Source organism: Gopherus flavomarginatus, chromosome 2 (genome assembly GCF_025201925.1).
Source record: "Gopherus flavomarginatus isolate rGopFla2 chromosome 2, rGopFla2.mat.asm, whole genome shotgun sequence".
Classification (NCBI taxonomy): Eukaryota; Metazoa; Chordata; order Testudines; family Testudinidae; genus Gopherus; species Gopherus flavomarginatus.
The window spans coordinates 90211644-90236469 of record NC_066618.1 but is presented as its reverse complement, the minus strand read 5'-3'; the positions used below and the strand labels follow the sequence as shown (position 1 = coordinate 90236469).

The 24826-nt window shown below is 41.9% G+C and overlaps 1 protein-coding gene across 10 annotated transcripts in view; it reads left to right on the top strand.

Annotated features, from left to right (window-relative positions):
- PDE1C (phosphodiesterase 1C) overlaps positions 1 to 24826 on the top strand; it is a 556559-nt gene that overhangs the window by 427132 nt on the left and 104601 nt on the right. For all 10 annotated transcript variants that reach the window (XR_007772331.1, XM_050937959.1, XM_050937953.1 and 7 more), the window contains 5 exons: positions 1992 to 2105; positions 2789 to 2971; positions 5868 to 5934; positions 13070 to 13186; positions 17495 to 17635. Coding sequence is in view for 9 of the 10 variants with exons in the window: in XM_050937953.1 (XP_050793910.1) it covers positions 1992 to 2105; positions 2789 to 2971; positions 5868 to 5934; positions 13070 to 13186; positions 17495 to 17635 (622 nt within the window). In the remaining variant the exon portion in view is untranslated. The remainder of the gene's footprint in view (positions 1 to 1991; positions 2106 to 2788; positions 2972 to 5867; positions 5935 to 13069; positions 13187 to 17494; positions 17636 to 24826) is intronic.

Genomic DNA, 24826 nt, shown 5'->3' with positions numbered 1-24826 from the left:
CTCGCTTTTGCACCTTTTCCCTCAACATTTATTGTTATAGGTTATTGGGCTACGCTATGAACGTTCACTCACTTTTCATAGTTGAGCTCACAGCTACAGTAATTTTGTAGCCCAGATACCACAACAGATCCTTGGGCTTGACTTCTTAATTAGGGGAAAAAGAAGTGTTTGTGCACCCAAAAATGCCACCCACTTGTGTTACCAACATTCACGATGAATTTGCAGATTAAGGACCCTTCATCTTCTTTCTTACCTGAGGAATGAAACAGTGAACAATGATGACGTCGAAATGATCACTGGGCAGCTGAGTTATACTGTAACTGAGATGAATGGGGCAGTTCACAACTCTCAGTGCTATTATTCCAGGCTTTCTGCAGGCTCAGGCAGACATCTCTGCATCAGTTATGCTTGGTTCACATTTAGAGGTTTACTTTACAACCATAAAAGCTAGAGACTTAATGTTTTAAATGAAAGTTGAGATTCTGGAGATCAAGGCAGCAGCTCTAGAGAGAGGTACTGCTATGGTATATGTATTCATACTGGCTGTTCCTGAGCCCTGACTGTATACACAGGGTTAATGCAGTTTATTCGCTTCCTCAGAGCATTGGGAAAACTGGGAGGGATACTGTGGCTCTCTAAATTGCTTTGTACCTTGCCCAGGGCAGATTGTAACTTGTGATTTAGCCCTAGACTGTTTAAAATGTAATATTTTAATATTAGAGTTTGTTTAAAAGTGGTGAAGACTTTTTCCACAAAAAATATGAAAATATTTCCCCACAAGTTTTGAAAAGGAGTGATTTGTCACTTATTTAATATTTAATTATAAATTTTTTTACTGAAAAATTTTGGCTTTTTACAACTTTTGGTGTTTTCTCCCCATTTCTCACTCTTTATAATTCTCCCCCATCTCCTCTTCACCACCCTTTTAAAAATCTTTTTGCCAATATTCTAGCAAAAAAGAAGGGAAGGGGAGAAAGCAGGCAGAGGGAAAAGAAAAACTCAAAAAATTTAAATTAAAATATTTTTGGTTTTGTGTTGCACTAAAAATGGAAAACTTAAAAAAATAAACAGTTACATTTTTGAAAAAAGCCATTTTTCAATAAAATGTTTTTCATTTGAAAAATTTCAATTGGCTATGTTAAGTATAGAGTACATAAACTGGGGATAAGTTTGTGTTGTAATAAGACCATTAAGTGTTGCAATCCTAAACATTTCTGGTGTTTATGTAGTAACATTTCCAAAATATATGCTACTTGATACTACACTGGTCTGCAACAAAAAGACAGTATTTGTCAACAAATACCACTCAGTGGAGTTACTGCGCTTTCTAAGGATAATGTGAAACTGCTGTATCTTGCTATTGTGAGGTGCTGAGTACTCTCAGTTCTCATTGATTTCAATGGGGGTTGGAGACGTTAGTATCTCATAGGATTAGGCCCTTGTGTGTTCGGCCATGTCTACGCCATAGGGTCTATAATGGCATAGTTATGGTGCCATAACTATGCCAGCATAACTTTGTAGTGTAGACGCAGCCTACAGCAACAGAAGATGTCCTTCCGTCTCTGTCAGAACATCAACTCGCCAAGCTACAGTAGCTAACTTGACAGAAGCATTCTTTTGTTGACTTAGCTGTGTTTATGCTGTGGGATTATGCTGGCATAGCTATGATCCTCAGGGGTGTGAATTTTTCACATCCCTGAACGCCATAGCCTTGTTAACCTAAACTTTCAGTGTAGACTATGCCTAAATGTATAATGATCTCTCAAGAAGGAAAGTGTTTTGTGATCTTTACATGGATGGGGTCCTCAAACTATCAAAAGTGTATTTGTTTTCTTATGAAGATAGTACTAAGGAATTTTGCTGGATCTTCAAAGGATCTTAATCTGACAATATTTGAGATTATGTTTTATGTCGGATTGTATTTTGAACTGCTACTCAATCTCAAACTCATTTCTCTCAGTGCTAACTAGATTCTTGTTTTCTTCTCTTAGGTTGCGGTCTTTGGTAAAGCAATTAGAGAGAGGAGAGGCTTCGGTTGTGGACCTAAAAAAGAATTTGGAATATGCAGCTGCCGTACTTGAATCGGTGTACATTGATGAAACTAGGTGAGTTAACTACACCTGTGTATTGATATTTTGCACCACTCAAATTAAGTTGTAATTTACATATCAGTTGGGAAACTGATGGTCTAAAGGCCTCCACAATAGGCATAGTTGCTGTCAGTCTCAAATGAGAGTCCAAGATCTCTTAAGGCAACCATCCATGTCAGGATTGAGGCAAACTGGTGGGGTGTTGCTCACACTTCTGCTTCTACCCATTGACGTGCATAAATAAGTGACTTAAATTTGCCAAATCTATCATGTCAATTTGTTTCACCAGAACTAAATGTATGTCTACAGAAGCGTCTTGGGCAAAATTTCCAAAACTTAAAAGGAAGTGATTATCTGATTGTTATTTGGAAATGTCATAAATCTCACCCAGCTAAAAAGGATGACAAAATTGGGATTGTGAATACTGGAAAGCTGAAGATGAGAAATCATGGGAGAGTAATGGAGCTGTTTCAGTGTGCTGATTCTCTTGTTTATCTGCCTGGGAGTGAGCTTCACAATCTGGCATGTGGCTATCCAAGAAAATAAACAATCTGTTATAGATTGTCAAAAACATGTTCCATTAGGGTTACCAAAAAAAAAAGTGAATTTTTAACAATTGCTTCAATTAGAGTGTGTATGAGATGTTATAAACCTGTGTTAAGAGCCCTCTATTTACCCATTTTTCCACTCCCCTTCAGGCGTTTATTGGACACAGAAGATGAGCTCAGTGATATTCAGTCAGACTCCGTGCCCTCTGAGGTCCGGGACTGGTTGGCCTCTACCTTCACGCGGCAGATGGGGATGATGCTTAAAAGGTCCGAGGAAAAGCCTCGGTTCAGGAGCATCGTCCATGCAGTGCAAGCTGGTATATTTGTGGAGAGGTAAAGGAAGATTTAATTATTCTGCTCCAGTGGCTGGTCAGGCTTCACAGATTGTATTTTTAATATTAAATGAAGACTATTTTATTTTGCTTTTATTGGTACATGTTGCTGAGCAAAGACTGGAAAACTGGGACTAAATAACTGATCATAAATGGAATCTTCATGTATTTATTCGCTATTAGCATAATATGGATCTAATATTATAATTGGTGCCATTTTGGTTTTTCCTCTTTTTTTTTCTTAATGTATGCTTTCAGGGGCCAAAGGGAGGACAAAGAATATATGGTTTCAGATATTCCTATAATAGGGATAAGAGGTTAACCAAAGGCAGACAGTTCAGTCCCTGGAGTAACTCTGCCTTTGTGGTCCAGTAAAATGTATAAAGGATGGACAGGTGGCTAATGTAAATCAAACAAAACCAAACCTGTATCTCATCATTCCCGGCTTGAATTATGTGAGTCACAAAATCAGTTTAAAGGTTCAGAACTCAGAGGAGTCCACTAAACCTCCCTCAGTCTTCTCCACTGCTGATTCCTGCAGCTTGTACCAAATCACACTGCTAGAGCTAGATCAAACCTGATTTCAAACATCTGAACCTTTTAAAACTTCTTGCTGTTTGAATTAGGACTGCCCTGCATCCAACTTTCAGAGTTTCACCTGTCTTTAGTGAGGAACCTCCCTTCCCTGACATTCTATTTCTTCAAAACAGAATATGGAGTCACATCTATGAAATATACTCAGGGCCAAATTTAGACAATGTGTAAGCAGGCACATCCAAGTTATCTACAATGAAGTTGAATGCACTTATGGCAGGGCTGAGTTGTGCTCTCAGTGTAGTGAAGAGTTATTTTTAACTGAACTCTTTATGTAGTATCTACAATATTTTCTTCTATATAGTACATTTCAGTAGGAGTTGTTCAGTCACAGTAGGTTAGCAATAGTGTTTATCAGAATTTCACTGATGGTCTAACCTAGAGTCCATTAGACATGTTTGGTAGCCATTACACCACAGGCTACACAGAAACATGATAATTTCTTCCTGCATATTTATAGCTTTTTTTCTATCAGTATCTCTGAATATTCAGAAATTCGTTGTACATGTGTTAAGGGCACTAGCAGATGTCTATAAGTTTAGGGGGTGCACCTGTCATTGCTTCAGTTTGGAAAACTTTTCTCACCACTTTGACAAGCTATCCTCTGTACACCAACCGCCAAAGTATTTGTTGAAAAAATGTGTTTAATTCATGTAGTATTTTTTTCTGGTTTTGGATGATCTTTTTACAGATTTATTCACTATTTGAAATTGTTCAGTAAGTAGTTTTTTATTAACATACTTGAGCCTGTGTTGTTCATGAACAGCTCATAACAAATAGTCAGTGGATTACTGCATTTTCTACCATCTGTTGTTCAGGATTGATGGATAGTTACCTAAATCACATGATCAGAGATGGTTGCAGGATTAAAATCTATATTTGATGGGGGAGAATCAAAATGTCAAAGTTCTTTTAATTTCAGAAGTCTTAAAACTAGCCCACTTATTTTTTTTCAGCGTGTTGTGAATGTTTTTCAATTGCTTTTTTAAAAATTTGTATTAAAATATTATTGGTTATTGAAATATTTCCTTTACCAAAAGCCTGGGAAATCATGTATGGTAGACTTGTCTCTGGTAATAACTGTATAAATGTATTTCCATTAGATCTTATGTTGTTTACATGTAGAGAAGGGTGCAGTCCGCACCTATAGCCTTATTCAGCAAAGCATGTAAGCATATGTTGAACTTTGAGCACTTGTACAAACCCATTAAAGTCAATGGGACTTGAGCACACACTTCAGGTTTAACACATGCTCAGGTGCTTTGCTGAATCAGGGCATAGATACTAATTACTGGAGCTGGGCAAAATCTTTTGCCCGAAACTTTTTTTCAGTGAAAAATGTAGCTTTGACAACACTGAAATGTTTTGTGATTTTGTGTTGGTTTCACCAAGTTCTTTGTTTAGAGAAAAAACAACATATTCAGTAAAATTAAAAACATTTTGTTTCTATGTTTTTAAAGGAAAGCATTATGATTTTTTTTGGTTAAAGATGACTTTTTGCTTCACAATTTCCTTTAATTTTATTTTTTAAAAATTCAAAAACATGAAATATACTCAAACTGAACTGACACATTTAGTTTTCTGTTGAACAAAGTGTTTCATTTGACCCAAATTTACATTTTTTTGATGTTTTAATTCACTGATTTTTTTTTTAATTTACTTTTGGTTCAACCCAAAGCAAATATTTGTTTTGACTTTTTGGACTTACCAACAAGCCAAAAAAAATAATCAAATTATTTACCCAGCTTTTCTAATTACACCCTTTGCACACACCTGCACACACAAACAACACAAGACTATATGGAGCTGTTTTAAAAAACAAAGTAAATTGTTGGAAAAACTGTACCATATAGGAGCTGAATAAGTCCAGTCAACAGACTTGATATGCTTACTGAAGCTCTATCCTGAAATGCATTCTGCCCTGGACCAGCAAGGACTGAGAGGGTTGAAGACGCAGTTATTGTGAGAGAATAGGAAAGTCTTGCGTTGTTGAAGAGTAGCTCCTCTGCTTGATCAAGATGAGGCAGATGCTGAGTGAAATCCCATTTGGTTCTACTTGTCCAGGAAGACTGTGGCCCTAGTATGTGTCGTGAAGTAGGAAGGATGTAAAATGAGGAAAAATTAGGAAAATTGAGGTCATCCTTAGGACGTTAATAAAGATGCGGAGGATATGTACAGGGAAGGATGAAAGAAGAATTGCAATCTGTTTTTCTTAAATAAATGATGTCACCTGAAAAGAACTCAAATGAATCTTTGGTTTTCTATTTTGTTTCTCTATTCATTTATTTATTTTATTTTGGTAGAATGTACAGACGGACATCAAATATGGTTGGCCTGAGCTACCCACCAGCTGTAATTGGAGTGCTAAAGGTAATACTGATGAAAGTGTCTTTTAACAAATGTTGGTAAGGCACTATGATATTTTGGTGGGAGGTCTTTGAATTCTCCCTCTCATCCTCTCTGAAGTTTAATATAATTCACAAACATTAATCATTTACTCACCTAAGGGAAAATCCTTCCTGTTGAGAAAAAACAGATGAAAATTCTGGCCATTTTCAAATGGTGAAGATGACCAGGAGGATAAGGTCATAGCTCTGTGGGAGATTGCAATACTCAGGGCAACTGAGAGCTGAATCGGATGCTGAAATCAACTTGAGACTTTGATAGTAAATAAAGAAAACTACGATGCACGAGTTTGACTGAGGAGTAACCTGTTTCCAGTTGTGTGCTTTTAAATGGGAAGACTGAGATGTTAAAGTGGTGAAGTGTTACATTTGTGATTCCTGTTCATGTAAACAAGGACCATGGAGCTCATGAAACCACTGGCAGTTTATGTGAACTGTTGAGAAAAACCAGGCATGATATCCTAATGAATAATGCCTTTGTACAAGTCTCAGCTATATTAGTGATGAGTGAGTCAGCACAAACCTTTATCTTTCTGTGTGTTGAACTGAAATATGATTTGAAGAGATTCTGTCACTTCAGTACTGTAGTTCAGCTTATCTATAGATTGGATACCCAGCCCTTCACAATGAGACAGGCACAGTATTTCACATCTTACTATAGGCTCAACAAGGTAAGGGCTGAACAGTGGTCTTGTGTTTAAGGCATTGGAGTATGAGTCAGAAGACCTGAATTTGTTTTCCAGCTCTATCATAGACATGAGATATGTGGCATAGGGTCCCTGTTCTACCCCAGTTGAAGTTAATAGGATAACTCCCTTTGAAGTAAATGGAGCAGGATCTAGCCCAGAATCTTTCTATGCTTCAACCTTTTTATATGTAAAATGGAGGAACACTATTTCCCTGCATCACAGGAGAACAATGAAGCCCAGGCACTTTGAAATCCTCCCTCAATGTAGGGCATTATGGTCCTGTCTTGCTTCTTTGGGTGAAATCCTGCCCCCATGGGAGTCAGTGCCAAAGCTCCTGACTTCAGCAGGCCCAGGATTTCACCCTTAGTGTTCTGAATTATTTTATTTTGAAACACTAAACAAACATGGTTAACCTTCACTTTGGGTTTGTCTACATGAACAATTAGTTTGCGGCAAGCTGGGGTGTGAATCTACCTTCACTAGACTGCCACAGTCTAACTGTTCATGTGCACTCTGCTGATCCGCATTAACAGTTTGATCTAGTCCTCTTTGAAACTGGACTAGATCAAAAGTGCTTTAGCGGACTGTTAATGTGCATCAGGAGGGTATATATGAACAGTTACACCGTGACAGGTTAGTGTGGGGTAGATTCACACCACAGCTTGCTGGGAACTATGTGTTTATGTAGACAAGTGCTTAGAGCAGGGGTCGGCAGCCTTTCAGAAGTGGTGTGCCGAGTCTTCATTTATTCACTCTATTTTAAGGTTTTGCGTGCCAGTAATACATTTGAACATTTTTAGAAGGTCTCTTTCTCTAAGTCTATAATATATAACTAAACTATTGTTGTATGTAAAGTAAATAAGGTTTTTAAAATGTTTAAGAAGCTTCATTTAAAATTATATTAAAATGCAGAGTCTCCCAGACCGGTGGCCAGGATCCAGGCAGTGTGAGTGCCACTGAAAATCAGCTCGCGTGCTGCCTTCGGCACCCATGCCATAGATTGCCTACCGCTGGCTTAGAGCAACAGAACAGCTTTGAGAGGGTCTACACTCATTCAACTTTCCTCTCCCCTCCAAACACTGTGTGTCATGCTGAACCCTCATTCCATTAGTTTGTTTCTTGTAAACACAGAGCAAATTCTCTTTGCTGTAATGATACATTTTGAACTATAATTCTGTACTTATAAAAACTCCCAAAGCCTATGTTTTGATTGCTGACATTAAAAACTGGGACATTTCAGTTGTTCTCAGAGAAGTTCCTGGGATATAGAGACCATCATATGAAAAAGTAGGACTGACCTGGTAAAAAATCTGTGGCAAAACTCTTACTGAATTCACAATCAAGCCATATATTATTTTTATTATGATGATTCTTATTTTAAAAGTTCCAATACTTGTATAAATTATGGATGTCTATACATACAAATACACATTATTATTATTCACTCATTTGCTTCCTGACTGGAGTCAGTGACTTATAAAATAGAATAAACACCTAAAACCAGTGAAGCTTTTAAAAGGACTGTGTGGATGCTTTCTGCACTGTTTCCCCCCATCTCTCCTCCTCCCCACCCGTTTTCTTGAATAGCTCAAAGAGTTTGAACTTAACCTTTTGCAGGGGGGAGCATCCCCCCTTTTATTTGCTTCTCTTGCCTAGTCTCACTGATAGTGTTTGAAAATCAAAAGCACAGTTTATGATTTCTCTTCTAAGGCTCAGTCCACAAATCACCTCCCTAAGAGCTTGACCCTGTCCTCAGTGCTTGTAAAATCAGTTGCTGTGCAGAAGATGATTTACCAACATATGTGAAAATGACTCTCTGAGGGCGGGACTGAGATCCCAATGTCCCTGTTGCTCTCTGACTCTTTCTGAGACATTCACCAGGCTCTGCATGGGTTTTTCGCTCTGAGGCACAAGCTTGAGCCTTCAAAGACGCTATATCCAGTGCCATTCACTCCGGAAGGAGTTCTGCATGTGGGAGGTTTTGAGGATCAGGTCCAAATTATGGTCAGATGTAATCACAGTACTTTGGTCTTATTTAACTGTCCTGCTAATTGGATAATGGCTGCATGGTACTTAAAGATTATAAGCCTTGTTTGCATCTTTTCCTTCAGGGCTGATCTTAAGGGGCAGATGCTCAGCTGGTGTAAATCCTCATCACTCCGTGGCTTTAATGGGGCGATGAGAGTTTACACCAGCTGAGGATCTGCCTCTACATCTCTTACACAAATGCAATTTCCAACAAGATTTTAGTCTTGCTAAAAGTGAAGGAATATTCCACCCAGAGTCTGTTGTTTAATGACACTCAGCATAATGTTATGTCTAGGCGATCCCCTTCCTCGTCCCTGGGACGCGGCTCCAAAGCCATCCCCATACGCATGCATAAATAAAAGGCAATCATCTTTCTTTTTCAATTAAAGTGCCTTGGGGAATTGGGGGTCAACATGCAACAGAGATTAAGTGTGGAGGATAATGTCCAATTTAAAGATGTAAATCTTTAATGCATAGTTAAAGGAGTGTAATTCAGATAGGCATGAATATGCTCATGCTGGCAGCACCACAAAGTTCTCAGCAATCAGGAATGCTGGTCTTAGGCCAAAGATGACTGTACTGCTGATCTGTATATCATTCTCCCAGCTATACCTTCTCTAGCACCTTTTCTTATTTTACTAGGGAGAGGAGGGCATATGACATTTAAAAAACACCTAATTCTTGGACAAAATGTAACTATGGGCTATATCCCACAAGGTGCTGAGTGACTTCAGTAGGTGACAATGGTGCTCAATGCTTTGTTCAGAATCTTGCTGAATTGAGTCTTACAAACTAAGATTAATGCTTACTCCTACTGTACTCACCAGCTCTCCACCCTCAGCTTTTCTATATAATTTATAATTCAGTAGACAACGTGGGGGGAAATCTCCCAACTGAATGTGGATATCTACCCCCTACCAACGTTGGCAGTTAACACTGCTGTGATTTTTCTCCTACTCTGTAGTTTTCTGGAGAACCTGAGGAAATACATGTAGTGTAAAAAAAAGTTGAAGAAAATTAGGGTAATGTTAACTCTTGAATATTCAGTAACGTGTGATGTAGGAGTGATATTAAAACCAGCATGAACTGAACACCACTTGGATCTGGTTTTCAGCATTACTGTAGGGAGAGGGTATCTAATTGTTTCCCCACTATTCTTTACATTTTTATACTTTTATATTTATTTTATGTCTTTAAATTGCAATTGAAATAAAACTCACCCATTTAAAAAGTTATAAGCTCCCTGACACTAAACTTATACTAGCATAATGGTGACAGGTTTCAGTGTGGTAGCTGTGTTAGTCTGTATCAGCAAATGATGGGCATTCAGCATAATTAAATACACATACTTAAATATACAGGTAACACATTTATTGAGTGTTTGACTTTTGATACTATTCTCTAATTCAATGAATAAAACTATTGAAAAGATAAATGTACTTTTTTGTTCAGATAGAGACCTCAGTGCTGCATAGAGTCCCCCCAGTTGTGTTTGAAATTGGCAACAGAAATAGGTCAGTGTTAAATAACAGGATGGGGAAGGAAGATGTGGGAGATGTTGCAGGACTACATGTAGCTTAAAGCTTTGTGCTTTGTGGGCTTGGTCTGTTGCATTAATTTAGATGGAATGTATGGCCCCAAAGAGTCAAAGGTGTTAATATGACACAATCACTGTCCAACATTTGTGGTTTGGTATACAGAGACCGCGGCTTGCTTAGTACCAAGGCAAACACACCATTAAAAATCCATTTTACCTTTTATTAAAGATAGAGGGAAAAAAAGGAAAAACTGTTAAAACATTTGAAATGTAAAGTATTAAATGAGGTTTTCATTTAACAACGTCCTTGGTTCCCTTTCCTTTTAGCTGCAGAGTCTTTAGAAGGAATATCCCCGTTTGACAGTCTTTTAGATGGCATTAAATATGGCTTTAACTGGCCTTTTTGGGGAAAAGCAATGAAGTTAGTTGAGAGAAGCTGGAACTGTTAAAAGTTCAATCCTGTATCCTAGAAGGCAAAACAAGGCAAATATATGCAGGAGGGGAGAGAAAAGAACAGCAAAGACAGAAAATGCAGCTTCCATCTCTGGTATTAACTTTAGTTGCAGCTTGGCTACTGGAGATATACATATAGGGTACATGGTCTTATTAGCCACTCTGAGACCTGGCAAACTCGTACCAGCATCGAGTCATTTAGGGCACTGCTTGTATCTGCCACTCTGGTCACAGGCTTACAGCAGTGTTGCAAAATATACAGTCTTGGTCAGCTAAGCCAGACCCTTATTAGACAAGACAAAAGGCGAGAGATAGGAAAAATGAAAAAACAAGGCATGGACGGAAAAGGACTTACTCTGTGCGTGTGTGTGTGTGTGTGAGTGAGTGAGAGAGAGAGAGAGAGAGAGTCAGAGTTACATCCCAGTTGGAATTGAGCTGGTGGAAGTAGCAATATCATCTGGCTCCCACTCTCTGGCCTGGTCTGGTTAGGACATCTCTCAGAATCAGGATGACAAAGGCCCAATAGTATTATGGTAGATCCCAGGGTCACAGGAGACAATGACAGTGGCAGCCATCATGGTAAAACTTGCTCCTTCGCTGTTCTCCTGTCTATGTCAGTGGTTGTTTGCAATCAGGTTTTTCTGCTAATTTTCCCCAAAAGTATTTTTCTTTTTAACAATCCTAAAAAGGAGTAATGGGAGGAATGGCCTATCCCCTCATTAATTTGTTCACAAGTTAAGCCTAATTTCTGACACACCAATTTTGGTCCATTGATTTTCAGTCCTATACTTTTTTTTTTTATTAAGCATGATCTTAACACAGTCCATGAATTATACCAATAGGCCTTTTTTATTTGGATTAATTCAATCTTTCTGCCTTCCTTTTGCAGCTTTTCCCATCCACATTTGTTGTTATAGGTTATTGTGACCTTTTATAATCTTTCATTCACTTTTTACAGTTTTACAGACATGGTTATTCTAAGGTCACTTCTACATCCTTTCCATCCCTGGCCCAGTGGAAATGTACTGATTCCTCTGCCAGGGGTGCCTTTACATTCTCAGAGGTCGGGACCAGAACTGATCCTATGTGCTTGGTGTTTGCCAGTTAAGACAATCTCAGTTTTCACTCACTCTCTGGCAAGCTCCTTCAGTGGGTGTTTGCCTAGTGAATTAGTAAAAACTGAGTAACAGCCAGTGGAAATTGGACCTCAGGCATCAGATATTTCTTCTGTTATTTTGCCACAAGATAAACTGCTCTTTCTGTGTTTCTAGGTCAGACTGAAGCATGAAATTGTATTTTATGCTTCAGGGAGCCTCTTGTGAGAACTGCAGAGAGAGACTCTGCAGACTTGAGGGGTTCTGACGCAACAGGTGCCTTTAAAATCTCAACATTCACCATTCTCAGTTGGCCCAGTACCCACAGTATTTTCCTAGACTTAGGAGAAAGCACAGAACTGCAACCAATGCAGAGGCAGATGCTGAATATGCAATAGTGCCAACTGTAGACTGTATGAAGAACAGGAGTACTTGTGGCACCTTAGAGACTAGCAAGTTTATTTGAGCATAAGCTTTCGTGGGCTACAGTAGCCCACGAAAGCTTATGCTCAAATAAATTCGTCAGTCTCTAAGGTGCCACAAGTACTCCTGTTCTTTTTACGGATATAGACTAACATGGCTACTACTCTGAAACCTGTAGACTGTATAGGCATCATAATGGTAGGGAGCTTATCCAAACCAGGATTCCAAATCTTTTGACATTCAGCCTTTGCTGATCATAGTTAGATATTATGAGTGACCATAATTAAAAAAATCATTTCTGAATGTATATTCTTTGTTAAACTCCTGCCAGATCTGCCATGATCGTAACACATTGCAGGGCAAAATAGAACAGGGGTTCTCAAACTTTATTGCATTGCAACCTCGTTCTACAAAAAAATTACTATATGACCTGGTGGGGAGGGGGGGAAGGAATGAAGCCTGAACCTGCCTGAGCCTCGCTGTCCTGGGCAGGGGGCCCAAAGCTGAAGCCCCAGGTGGGGAGCTTGTAACCTGAGCCTCACTAGCCATGGGTGAAGCCCTCAGGCTTCAGCTTTGTCCCTGGGCAGTGAGGCTCGGGCTTTGGCCCCAGACTGCAGCAAGTCTAATGCCAGCTCTGGTAACCCCATTAAAATGGGGTTGGGACCCACTTTGGGGTTCCGACCCACAGTTTGAAAACCGCTGAAATAGAACATGCTCTGATTAAATGAAATTAGAGTAATCCAGAAGCAGTGATGATTTTTTTTCATATTCCGCAAAATTATGCTTTCCTGATTGTTAAAGATTTAAAGCAGCAGAAATTGCATGATAATTATAAAAGAAATGGCTGTATTAATGCCTTTTTTCCACACCTTGCAGAATGTAGACAAGTGGTCCTTTGATGTATTTGCACTGAACGATGCTAGCGGGGATCATGCACTGAAATTCATTTTCTATGAACTTCTCACACGTTACGATCTGATCAGCCGTTTCAAGGTTAGTAAATCTGAGATGAGACTTTTCTTCCCAACTCCCCAGAAAATCATTGAAAGAAATAAACTCAAACTTTATTCAACCTACTTCCACCCATACTTTTACTGTAACTTTTACTATGTTGGTGCTGTTCATTGATTTAAATACTTTCCTGTGCACTACAAATGTCTGCATTTAGATGGACTGGGCCCAAATATGTTCCCTTCAAAGTCAACAAGAAACTTTTTTAGACTTTTGCGGGGCTGCTTAACAGTCCTGGAATATAATTCAGTCACATTTCCTGTTCAAGAATGAGCTGTATTTTCACCATTTCGAGATTGACATGTTGTACTTGAGTCCCTCATCATGATAGAAATTACAGCTTAGATGAGTCCATCACTAAATAAATGTAATTTTTAAGAGAGATCCTGGCTAAACTGTATCTGGAACATTGGGAATACCCAACTGTGCTCCTGTGTGCTGTAAAATCTTCAGATTTAGTCACTGCATGAACAAGCATTGTTGATGCACTACTCGTAGTTGATTGAACAACTTGTACTGGCTACAGGTTCATGTTTAGTGTTATCCAATTATTGATGAAATTAATGCATTTTAAAAGATTTTTCAGTGGGGGATGAAGGGGGTTTAAAATCTCAGGGTGCATTTAATCTTGGCCACTCTTGGGACTGCCATCTTCAGAATGGATACTGCCACAATCTAAATAGTAATGGTAACCCCTTCTTGTCTCTTCTCAAAATGAAATATTGCTGTTTCTCTTGCTTCCTATGAAGCATGCTATGTTCATGATTGTGACGGGTTGGACCCCACGTCCGGGGTGCCACCTGATGTACTGAGATCCCACTGAGCCCACCTGTCCCACCAGCCTGGGTTCCCCTTACTCTATGCTGCTGTGACAGGCTCTCAGGCCCCCTTCTGGCACACACGCAGGGAGGGACACACCCAACTGTAGAATCACTCAGAGTCTGCAATCAGCTCTCTGTGAAAGGACTCAGCTTGGGGAATTGCCCAGCACTCTAGAGTGTAAACCCAAAACTAGATTGTCTTGTACTCAAGGCTGGTGCAAGGATGTTTTGCGCCCTAGGCGAAACTTCCACCTTGCGCCCTCCCCTGTCCCCGAGCCCCTGCCCTGAGGCATCCTCCCCGCGGCAGCACCCCCTCTCCGCCCTGAGGCACCCCCCCTGCGGCAGCTCCCCACCCCATCTCCGTCCTGAGGCACCCCCCTGCCCCATCTCACCCCTGCTCTGCTTCCACCCCAAGCACGCTGTCGCTGCCTCACTTCTCCCGCCTCCTAGGCTTGTGGCGCCAATCAGCTTAGGCGCGGCAAGCCTGGGAGGTGGGAGAAGTGAAGCGGCCATGGAGTGCTCAGGGAGGAGGCAGGACGGGGGTGAGCTGAGGCGGGGAGTTCCCCTGTGTGCCGCCTCCCGCTTACTTGCTGCAGGCAGCCCTCCACGCGTCCCTCTGCCCCAGGTCCCTCTGCCTAAATGCTGGCAGCGACCAGAGGGGCCAAAGAAAATGCTGCCCGCCAAACCCTAGTGCCCTAGGCAACCGCCTAGGTCGCCTAATAGGTTGCACCGGCCCTACTTGTACTGTATAGAGAGCCATACAGCGTAAGCTCATGAAATTCGCTCTCTCCCTCAGTGTGGAGGAAGATATGCTACAGCTTTTTGTTGTACCCCCCAGTTATGAATTGCACAAACTGGGTTTTGGAATAAACAAAAAACAAGTTTATTACAAAAGGTAACTTTTAAGTGATTATAAGGGATAGCAAACAGATCAAAGCAGATTACTGAGCAAATAAAACAAAACACATAAACTAAGCTTAATACACTAGGGAATACTGGCTACAAATACATTTCTCATCCTAAATGTTGTTTCAAGCAGGTTGCAGAGTTTCTTGAAGGTAAACTGCATCACATGCAGCTTAAATCTCCAGGCATTTCTTTTACAGGCTGACCTTTCTTGTCTGGGCTCAGCCCCTGCCTCCCCCAGCTCAGTTCCTTTGTTTCTTCAGGTGTTTTCAGCAGTCTTCCTTCTTGGGCAGAGAGGCAATGGAGAAGAGCCTAGATTAACTCACTCCCCAGCCTTAAATAGGATTTGCATATTGCGGGAATACTTTGTTTCCTAGTTGGTCCCCCAGCCTCTTCCCTTGGGAAAAGTACCAGCATTTCAAGATGCTATCCTGTACCAAGTGAAATGATCACATGACCCTGCAGTGTCAAAGCAGCATTTTAAGAAACTTCTCAGGAAGGAGGGAGATTAGTATCTTCACAGTCCTAATGTCCTTCCTAATGGCCCATCCAGGCTGATTGCATACTGTCTGGTGTGCGTTTCCCAAGTACACACACAGTTGTAATTGTTACATGGTCAATATTCCTAACTTCAGATACAGAAATTATACATGCGTACAAATTGGATAATCACATTCAGTAGATCGTAACCTTTCCAATGATACCTCACATGGCCCATCTTGCATAAAACATATTTTAGTTATGCCATATTTATTTAATAACAATATTTCTATGAAGAATATGGGGCATAATGTTACAATGATACATCTATTCTGACTAGAATTTGTACTTTTCAAAAAGAAGCTCTATGAATGATTAGTCTTTTCCTAATACTTGTTGATTTGTAAGCACTGTGATCAAGTCCTTGAACTAGAACACACAAACCCTTTTTATCACTTTCCCCACATAGATTTCATTCACAGAGCCAACTACCGATGTCTGTTTCATTCAGCCTTTCAGATCTGTGCTGTTCAAGTTGCATTTCTGCACAGTTGACCAGAGCTATCAACAAGACAGTAGTGAAGATATACTGTACGTCTGAGGGCCTACTTACCAATCTCTCTCTCTCTTCATTTAGGCAAATACTATACCCTTATCTTCCTTGACGGATCTTTGCTTGTCCTGCCACCACTCAAACTTTACATTACTTCTTCAGCTATATGCAGAGCATGAATCATTTCAAGCCCTCAGTTCTGCTGAGGTCTTGAGGCTGTTGCAATAATAGAAGTAGTTGCAGCACTGGTGCTATTTCTAAATTCACCTGCCCTTGTTTTCTCTTACACTTTTGAGAGGATACCTTATTCCAGTGTGCCGTGTATGCTGAATGTTGCCACTGACCTCATTCTCTAGAGTCTTGAGTTTCAAGCTTGGGAAAGGAATTAAACACTCAAGCATAGAAGCATAAAACCTAGTGGTGTCCAGATCCAGATGCTGCCAAAGCTGGGTTTTATATTCCAACCTTGGATAGTATTCTCAATTAAATCTGGAACATGAACAAAAATGATGGAAACCTCACAAGGAAAAAATAACTGTTCTCATGAGATTTTCATCCTTTTGCCTTAGCCAAATTCTTTCTCTGACCCATACTTCTCTGGCACCTGTCTTGCCCAGAAGGTCCCACTCACTATTGTTGTCTTCTGAGAAGAGCCCCACAAGTCTCCCTTCTTTGGGCTGCTTCTTCAGGGACTGTCCATATCTAAAGAAGATCTTCCCAGGGTGGTCAGATTCTGCCTCTTTCTTCCCCTCACACACACTCCCACCGTGCACACACAAGGCAGAGTTGTTTACAGTTTGCTTCTGGCTGTTAGTGCCACTGAACGTACAGATCCAGATAGCCACCACACAAGAACTTCAGATATTGTAGTTCTGAGCATGTGGTACTAGCACTGGAGAGCAGATGTTGCCATTCCCTTAAATGTGTGGTTGGACTGGTGACATTCTCCTCCCCAGGAAATTGCTAAATTCTGCCCTCATTTATGTGTATAGTACTACTATTGGAGTGAGTGAGTGAGTGTTGCAAATCTGTACTGTGTCTGAGAGCAGAATTTGGGAAATAGATACTAAGCAAAGACTTGGGTAAATAATGCTTCTTATGGAATGTTTCAGTATAGCTGTAATATGTGTCATTAAAAATCTAAGCCATAAATTGTGAAGTAATGATGTTTAACAATGGTCATGAGAGAACAGACATACACTTTGTGACCTGTATTGAAACATTTCTTCAGGGGCAATCAATCAAGGTCTGTCTGTTGTTTTTTATTGTGCATTATGTCTTCATACAGCCATGTAGTAGTGTACTGTCTTGTTAATCTGTATGTGTGTGTGTGATTCATCCCTGATGTAGGTAGGAATGAGTAAACTTCTTGATTTACTGTTAGTTTCTGCAGTGTCTGCTAAGGGGTTTTAGGCGATTTATTTATGTATAGACCACATTTTGGGGCACTGGATGAAAGTTACTCATAAAAATGCTAATAATTGAAGATAATTCTGTCCTCAGTGCATTTAACTTCGTTTTCTTTTTTAGATTCCCATTTCTGCTCTTGTCTCCTTTGTGGAAGCACTGGAAGTTGGATACAGCAAACATAAAAATCCTTATCACAATCTAATGCACGCAGCAGATGTTACACAGACTGTACATTATCTCCTTTTTAAGACAGGTGTAGCGGTAAGTACCTGAATACCAGAACAATGAGACTTCAGCATTTGTGCTTATTAAAAATATTGTATACAGTGGAAACAATTCCTACTGTAGATGAACTTGTCATTTCTAAGTGCTATGAAAATGAAAAGTGCTCTGTAGGTGCTCAGTATTATTGGCTAACTTGGATATGGTGAAATTACTGATATAGTGAAATTCTGTTTATAATGATCATGGAGTGAAAGGATGGTCTTGTGGTTGGGGTGCTAATCTTGGGAAACCTGCAATCAATTCCCTGCTCAGCTACAGATTTCCTGTGTGACCTTGGGCAAGTCATTTAGTCTCTTTGTGCCTCAGTTCCCCATGTTCAAAATGCGGATATTATTATTTACAAGGGTGTTGTGAAGATAAACACATTAAAGACTGTGAGAATCTCAGGTGGTATGGTGATGGGAGCTGTACAAGTATCTACAATAGATTGGTTATACTGAAACTCTAGGGAAGTAGAAAGGCACAATCCCTCCTTGATAGAACTGGTGCAGGCCTTGCCACCTTTGTCTCCTTTGACGTGATGCATGCCCCTAGGGTACCTGGAGGAGGTGCAAATCCTGCATTTAACAATGATTAGAAGTCAGGAAAACCTACAGCAAAGAGACTAAAGATGCTAAATCTGTTTAGATTAACAAACAGAAGGTTAAAAGGTGACTTGATCGTGGCCTATAATTACTTACACAGGGAAAAGATATCTGATTACAGAGGGTTCTTTAGCGTACCAGACAAAGACATATTAAGTGACTGGAAGCTGAAGCAAGACAAATTCAAACTGGAAGTAAAGTGCAAGTATATAACAATGAACAATGTACTTAGTAACGTGGTGAATCGTCCATTGCTTGAAGTCATCAAATCTGCTCTAGCTCAACCAGAAGTTATGGGCTTGGTGAAATTCTATGGTCTAGGTTATGCAGAAGGAGTGATTAGATTATCATAATGGTCCCTTCTCACCTTAACGTCCATAAATGAATGCCTCTCGAGTGCAGGGAATATAATTGTCCTTGGCTCTTGGACCAGCAAGGAGAGAGGCATGGATCTGACTGAAAAGGACTTCAGTAACTCAGCCAAAGGTTAGAGGTCTATCACAAGAGTTGGGAGGTTGCAGGCCACAGAACCTCAATGCGCAGGAGGTCAGACTAGATCAGGGGTGGGCAAACTACGGCCCAGGGGCCACAATCGGCCCTTCAGATGTTTTAATCCAGCCCTCGAGCTCCCGCTGGAGCGGAGTCCGGGGCTTTCCCTGCTCCACATGTGCTGTGGCTCCACACGGCTCCCAGAAGCAGTGGCATGTCCCTGCTCTGGCTCCTACGCGTAGGGACAGCCAGAGAGCTCTGCACATTGCCCCTGCCCCAAATGCCACTCCCATTGGCCAGGAAATGTGGCCAATGGGAGCTGCAGGAGTAGCACCTGTGGATGAGGCAGCATGCAGAACTGCCTGGCCAAGCCTCCACTTAGGAGCCAGAGAGGGGATATGCTGCTGCTTCTGGGAGCTGCTTGAGGTAAGCGCCCCCTGGAGCCTGCACTCTGACCCCCTCCCACTCCCCAATCCTGATCCCCCTCCCACCCTCTGAACCCCTTGGGCCCAGCACAGAGCAACCTCCTGCAGCCCCAAGCCCTCATCCCCAACCCCACCCCAGAGCCCGCCCCAGCTGGAGCCCCCACACACCCCAATCCACTACCCCAGCCCAGAGCCCCCTCCTGCACCCGGAACTCCTCGTTTCTGGTCCCACCGCAGAGCCCACACCTGCACCCCAGCCCTGAATTTCATGAGCATTCATGGCCCACCATACAATTTCAAAAAATCATATATATATATGATGTTAGTTTCTGAGATTGCAACAGGGAGACCTAAAGAAATACTAAATCTCCTGTGCTGACTGTTAATAAAAGTTTCAGTACAAACATAATGCCTGATTCCAGTCTCACTCGTTCCAGTTACTTCTGATTTCACTACAGTAACTGAGATAAGATTCAGACCCACAGCTAACTTCTACAAACTAGTCTAATATTCCTAACTGTTTACCTGCAGATATTTAGCATGTAGGTTAAAGAAAACCCACTAAAGGACATAATTACTAAGGATATTAAAGCCATGTTTAATGTGAATTGCATTATGATGGTGAACCAATTGATTCCTTTCCTTTCCTCAAACAGCATAAGGATGGCACTCTTCCTACTTCCTGCAGTGCAGTTCTGCTCAAAAAAGTGACTGTGTAAAAATGACTCCTACTTATTCAACAGACCTACTGCCCATGTGTTTTCAGGGTCATATTACTTTACTATTTTTGGCATGTTAGTACTGTAGCATCATCACAACCGTAGAAGAGTGAGCTGCGTTCTTTTCTAGCTCATGCATCACCAACAGAACTCTCTAATTTCCATGTTCTGCTCTCTATTACACTTGTCTGACCCCACTGAAGACAGCAGGGCTATGCAGGTGTGGTAAAAGGTAGAATTTGAAGGATATGGTATAACCACAGAATCTGGATTCTTGAATCCTCATACTGATGACCAGGACCGTCACCTTGTGTGTAAATGGGCTTGCGTGTTCCAGTGATCCTCAGAGCTAAGTTGTCAGGAGCTTCATGTTCCTGATAAGGTCTCCCAAGATGAACAGGTATGAGGGGTGGTTACAGACAAAGCATTGTCCAGTCCCCCAAGTCCTCAACGGTGGATCAGTCCTCAGATCTCTACGGCTGTGAAAGCAGATGAAGGCTGCAGCAAGTGGAGATCTCCAGTTGTCTCGGACTTTCCCTGCCACTGGGCCCCAGACCTCCAACTTGTCATGATCATGTGGTTGCTATAGGCACACCAGCTTCCCCACGTTAAAAAAAAATCATGCACAGGCTTCTACCATGGGAAATAACACCTTTCCAACCTTCCAAGCCCTGCGACAATGGACTAGTGGTGACGGGGACAGGATTAGTGAATCTGGCAGTCCCTGGCCATGAATCTGCATGGTGGTAGTTAAATGAGCGACTGGCACCTGGACTGAGACAGGGTGTAATTCGGCAGCTACTATTGTGACTGAGTGGTCCTCTTTAGGATCCCCTATGCTTACCCCGCATGCAGAGAAGGCTAGAAAAGGTGCCCTAAACCTGGGCTGTCTCATACACTCCTGGCTGGATTACCACGTCCACTGGGATCACTCTGCCTGCGATCAAAGCTATAAAGAGACAGTGACTTTTGCTACATGGAACGTTCTCACCTTGATGGATAACATAGATAATGTATAGCTGGAAGGAAGAACTGCTGTCATTGCCAGGGAACTTGCGAGATATAACATCGACATCACTGCCCTGAGTGAGACAAGGTGCCCAGATGAAAGTCAACTGAGAGAAGAAGCAGGAAAGAGTCCTAACAGACGTATTGGAGCATGAGCTTTCGTGGGTGAATACCCACTTCGTCGGATGCAAACATGCTCCAATACGTCTGTGTACACGTGTGGTGCCGGGGCTCCACCCTCTCCGGGGAGGAGGGGAGCCACGCCAGCCCACTCTACTCCGGTTGGTCTGGGAAACTAGCCTGGCAGTCCTGGCGGGACTTGTCCACCTGGCGGGCGGGGGCTCAGGCCCTCCAGCAGGGCAGAGCCGTAACAACCGCAAGGCACCGGGCCCTACATCAGAGTGGACAGCAAACACAGAGTCAGTAAGCTCAGGCCTGCGTCAGGGCTGAGCAACAGTAATGATTCAAGGCCCAGCCCCAGGTTAGGGCGGGCAGCAAATTCTGAGTCAGTAAGCTCAGGCCTTCTGTCAGGGCTGAGCAACAGTAGCAGTTTTAAAGGCCCAGCCCTAGGTCAGGGCGGGGCAGCAAACACTGAGTCAGTAAACTCAGGCCTTGAGTCAGGACTGAGCAACAGTAGCAGTTATCGGCGTCCTCAGGCCAGGGAGAGGGGGAGTCTGCCACCCTGGAATGGAGTGGCGGGGGGACGCAGACCCTCCCACTCCACTGCGTCCCAGCCCGGGGCCCTAACAGCGGCTGTCACTCCGCTGGTCAGTCCGTGGGGATTCTGGCCACAACACACTGACATAGGTTCCGGCAACTCCGCAGCCTGACTGGGATCAGCTGCCTCCGGGCTGCTTCCGTACTCCCCCTCGGGACCTACCTGGGTCCTAACGTCAGCCTCTGAAGGGTCCATGAGCATAGGCTTATCGCAACCGGGGCTGGGTGGTAGGTCCGGGAGCTCCTCAGGATAGTCAGGCCAGGGTAGCGCCGGCGGCTCCTCCGGGTAGCAGCAGGGGCGGGGGAGCTCCGGCGGCTCCTCCGGGTAGCAGGCACGGGGGAGCTCCGGCGGCTCCTCCCGCTAGCGGGCAAGGGGGAGCTCCGGCTAGTCGGGGTGGCTCCCCTGGGTTGCCGGAGTCTCCCAGTCTCAGGCTCCCTGAGGGACGTCTGTTCTCTCTGGCTGCTGGGGCCTGACTGAGCTCTGAGGGCCAGCTTTTATAGTTTCGGGTCGCCGCCTGACCCTTTGAGGGGTGGGCTCAGAGCTCCGTAGCTCCACCCACTGTGGCCTCCGGTGGGGCTCGACTCTCTCCGGGGAGGAAGGGAGCCACGCTGGCCCACTACAGTCTGTTAGTCTATAAGGTGCCACAGGACTCTTCGTGGCTTTTACAGATCCAGACTATCACAGCTACTCCTCTGATACTTGAGAGAAGAAGGTGGTGGTTACACCTTTTTCTGGCAAGGAAAATCTCCAGACGACAGGCACATTCATGGTGTCAGTTTTGCATTTAGGTATAAATTTGTCAGTCAGCTTACAGAATTTTCTTCGTCTTGAGCTCAGCATCAACCAGTCTGCTGCTGTCGTCAGTGTGTATGCCCTAATGCTTGATTCTGTTGAAGATATCAAGGAACAATTCTATACAGATCTTGACAGAGTCTTGATCAACATTCCCAAGGAGGACAAGATCATTCTCCTTGGAGATTTTAACGCTAGAGTTGGGCAGGAGTCAGATCTCTGGAATGGCACTATCGGAAAAGAAGGAGTAGGAAAGGCTAATTCCAGTGCCACCCTCATCCTGAGCAAATGTGTAGAACGTGGCCTGATCATCACGATGTACAATGACCCTCTTTAGACAAAGTGAGAAGTATAAGACCACCTGGAGACACTCTCACTCCAGGCATTGGAACCTTCTTGACTGTATTATTGTTAGAGGAGAAACACATTGCCCTTGAAGCTGAAAAGAGAGAGAAGGAAGGAAAAAGAAATAACTTTTTCCCAGCAGGCCACTGGCCTGCCACAAAATGTCTGTACCTACTGCAGGCGGATTTGCAGTTCCAGGGTCAGACTCCTGAGTCATCTCAGGACCCTTATGTAAATCCATGGTAGAGGTCGTCCTCGAAATTGAGGGATCGCCAGTCATTGGTGACGGTACATAATACAGCACAACTTAGATTTAAAATCCAAGGAGGAGACATGGCAGTTAGAAAAAAGTATTGTTTTATTTTTGAACTGAACAAACTGGATGTGAAGTCCACTGAGAGAAGATAACTCTGGAACCCCACAATGACATTTTTTCCAGGGACAGATTAACTAATGGCTTGATCCCGCTTCAGTGGACATCAGTGGGAAAACTTCTGTTGACTTGGATGGAATTAAGATCTGACCTTTATAGTTCTTGTTCTTGCTCTCCTGAGAGTAGGTCATGAGTCAGCTAATAGATTTTTTATGGGTTTTTATGAGCATGTGATAGTCTGTTAACTTCAGCATTGCTAGCTAGCTCTCCTAGTCATCTTTTGTTTTTAGAAGAAATATTTATGCTACTTATAGGGACAGAGAATGGATTTGGTTTGTCAGCTATTAAACAGAATGGTGCATAGAGATTAATACTGAGCTCCTGAATTTCATCTTCATATTTTTGGTGCCTTTGTTTTTGGCTTACAGATTTTTGTGTATTTGTTTTACAATAATTTGTTCAATGTCCAGATCAATTTATTTTAAATGTTTTGCTTGAGTAGCCTCAACCCCCTTGAGGTTGTTGTCTTGCCTTTGACAATAACACTAATAGTAAGGCTGCAAGCCACTCCTTTGAGGGAAGGCAGAGGAGAAACAGATGTACAATGACCCTATAAAAATATACATAGGATCTATTTCCTTCCTCATGTTATCATCCAGCTCAGAATCTAAAAATAATTTTCTGAATGAGTTTTAGAGATTACAAATTAGATTATAACAAATTAGTGCCAAATGTTGACCTTGAGAATGTGCACGTGTAGTCCTAATTTCTTCCATCTCCCCTCAGACCAAGATCTTTTCATACCTCTAATCATTCTCCCTGCACTTCTACAGACTTTTTATACATCTTTATTAGGTGGCACAACCAGAAACGAACACAGTATTCTAGGTGAAGAGCTGCCATCAGTATACATAAAGGCAGTATAATATTTTCAGTATTATCGTAATTTTGATGTACAAAGTTAATAGTGGATTTTTTAAATGTTTATATTTCAGGGAATAAATACTCAAGCTCACAACTTAGAAACATTTTTAAGAGTGGCACTGCATAGATATCTGTAAAACATTATTTTTCTCTCATTCTTCCTTTCTTTGATTAACTCTGTTGTTCAAGTGTGACTCAATTATTTTTTCTCCTTTATGAATATTATCTGATTAATCTTGATAATTATTGGGAATTACTGTGTGATCTCTTTGTGCAATCACACAGTTATATGCAAACTGTAAATGATGAGAGTGCTCCCTGTACTTTTATAATTCTTGATAATGGCACATTTCATAGAGCAGAGCTGTAAAACTGCTGAAGCGTAGGATTTCTCTGACACTTATGTTTGAACCAAATGGGGAAAAAAAACCTGCTGGCTTTTATGGTTAATAAGCAGATCGTCATTCTTATATGAGATCTGAAACTGATAAATTCTTTGGAATGAATGAACACAAACCCAGAGAAAAGGAATAAACTAATTATCTCCATCATTCTCTTCTTTGTGTCATTTTCCTATGTTTCCTGGCAATGCATTCCACTCACTTTTGCATTGGGAAGCTCATCTAGTCCTTTCTTGTTCTCACTCCCTATGCACACAGTGAGTCTTTTGTTTAGACTCTAGTGGCTCTTCTTAGTAGTTAATTCTTCATGTTTATTATGCCTTTGTGAGTGACAGCCATGCCTCATTTCCCTTTCTTTGTTCCCAGTTTGGGATCCAATGCTCATTCTG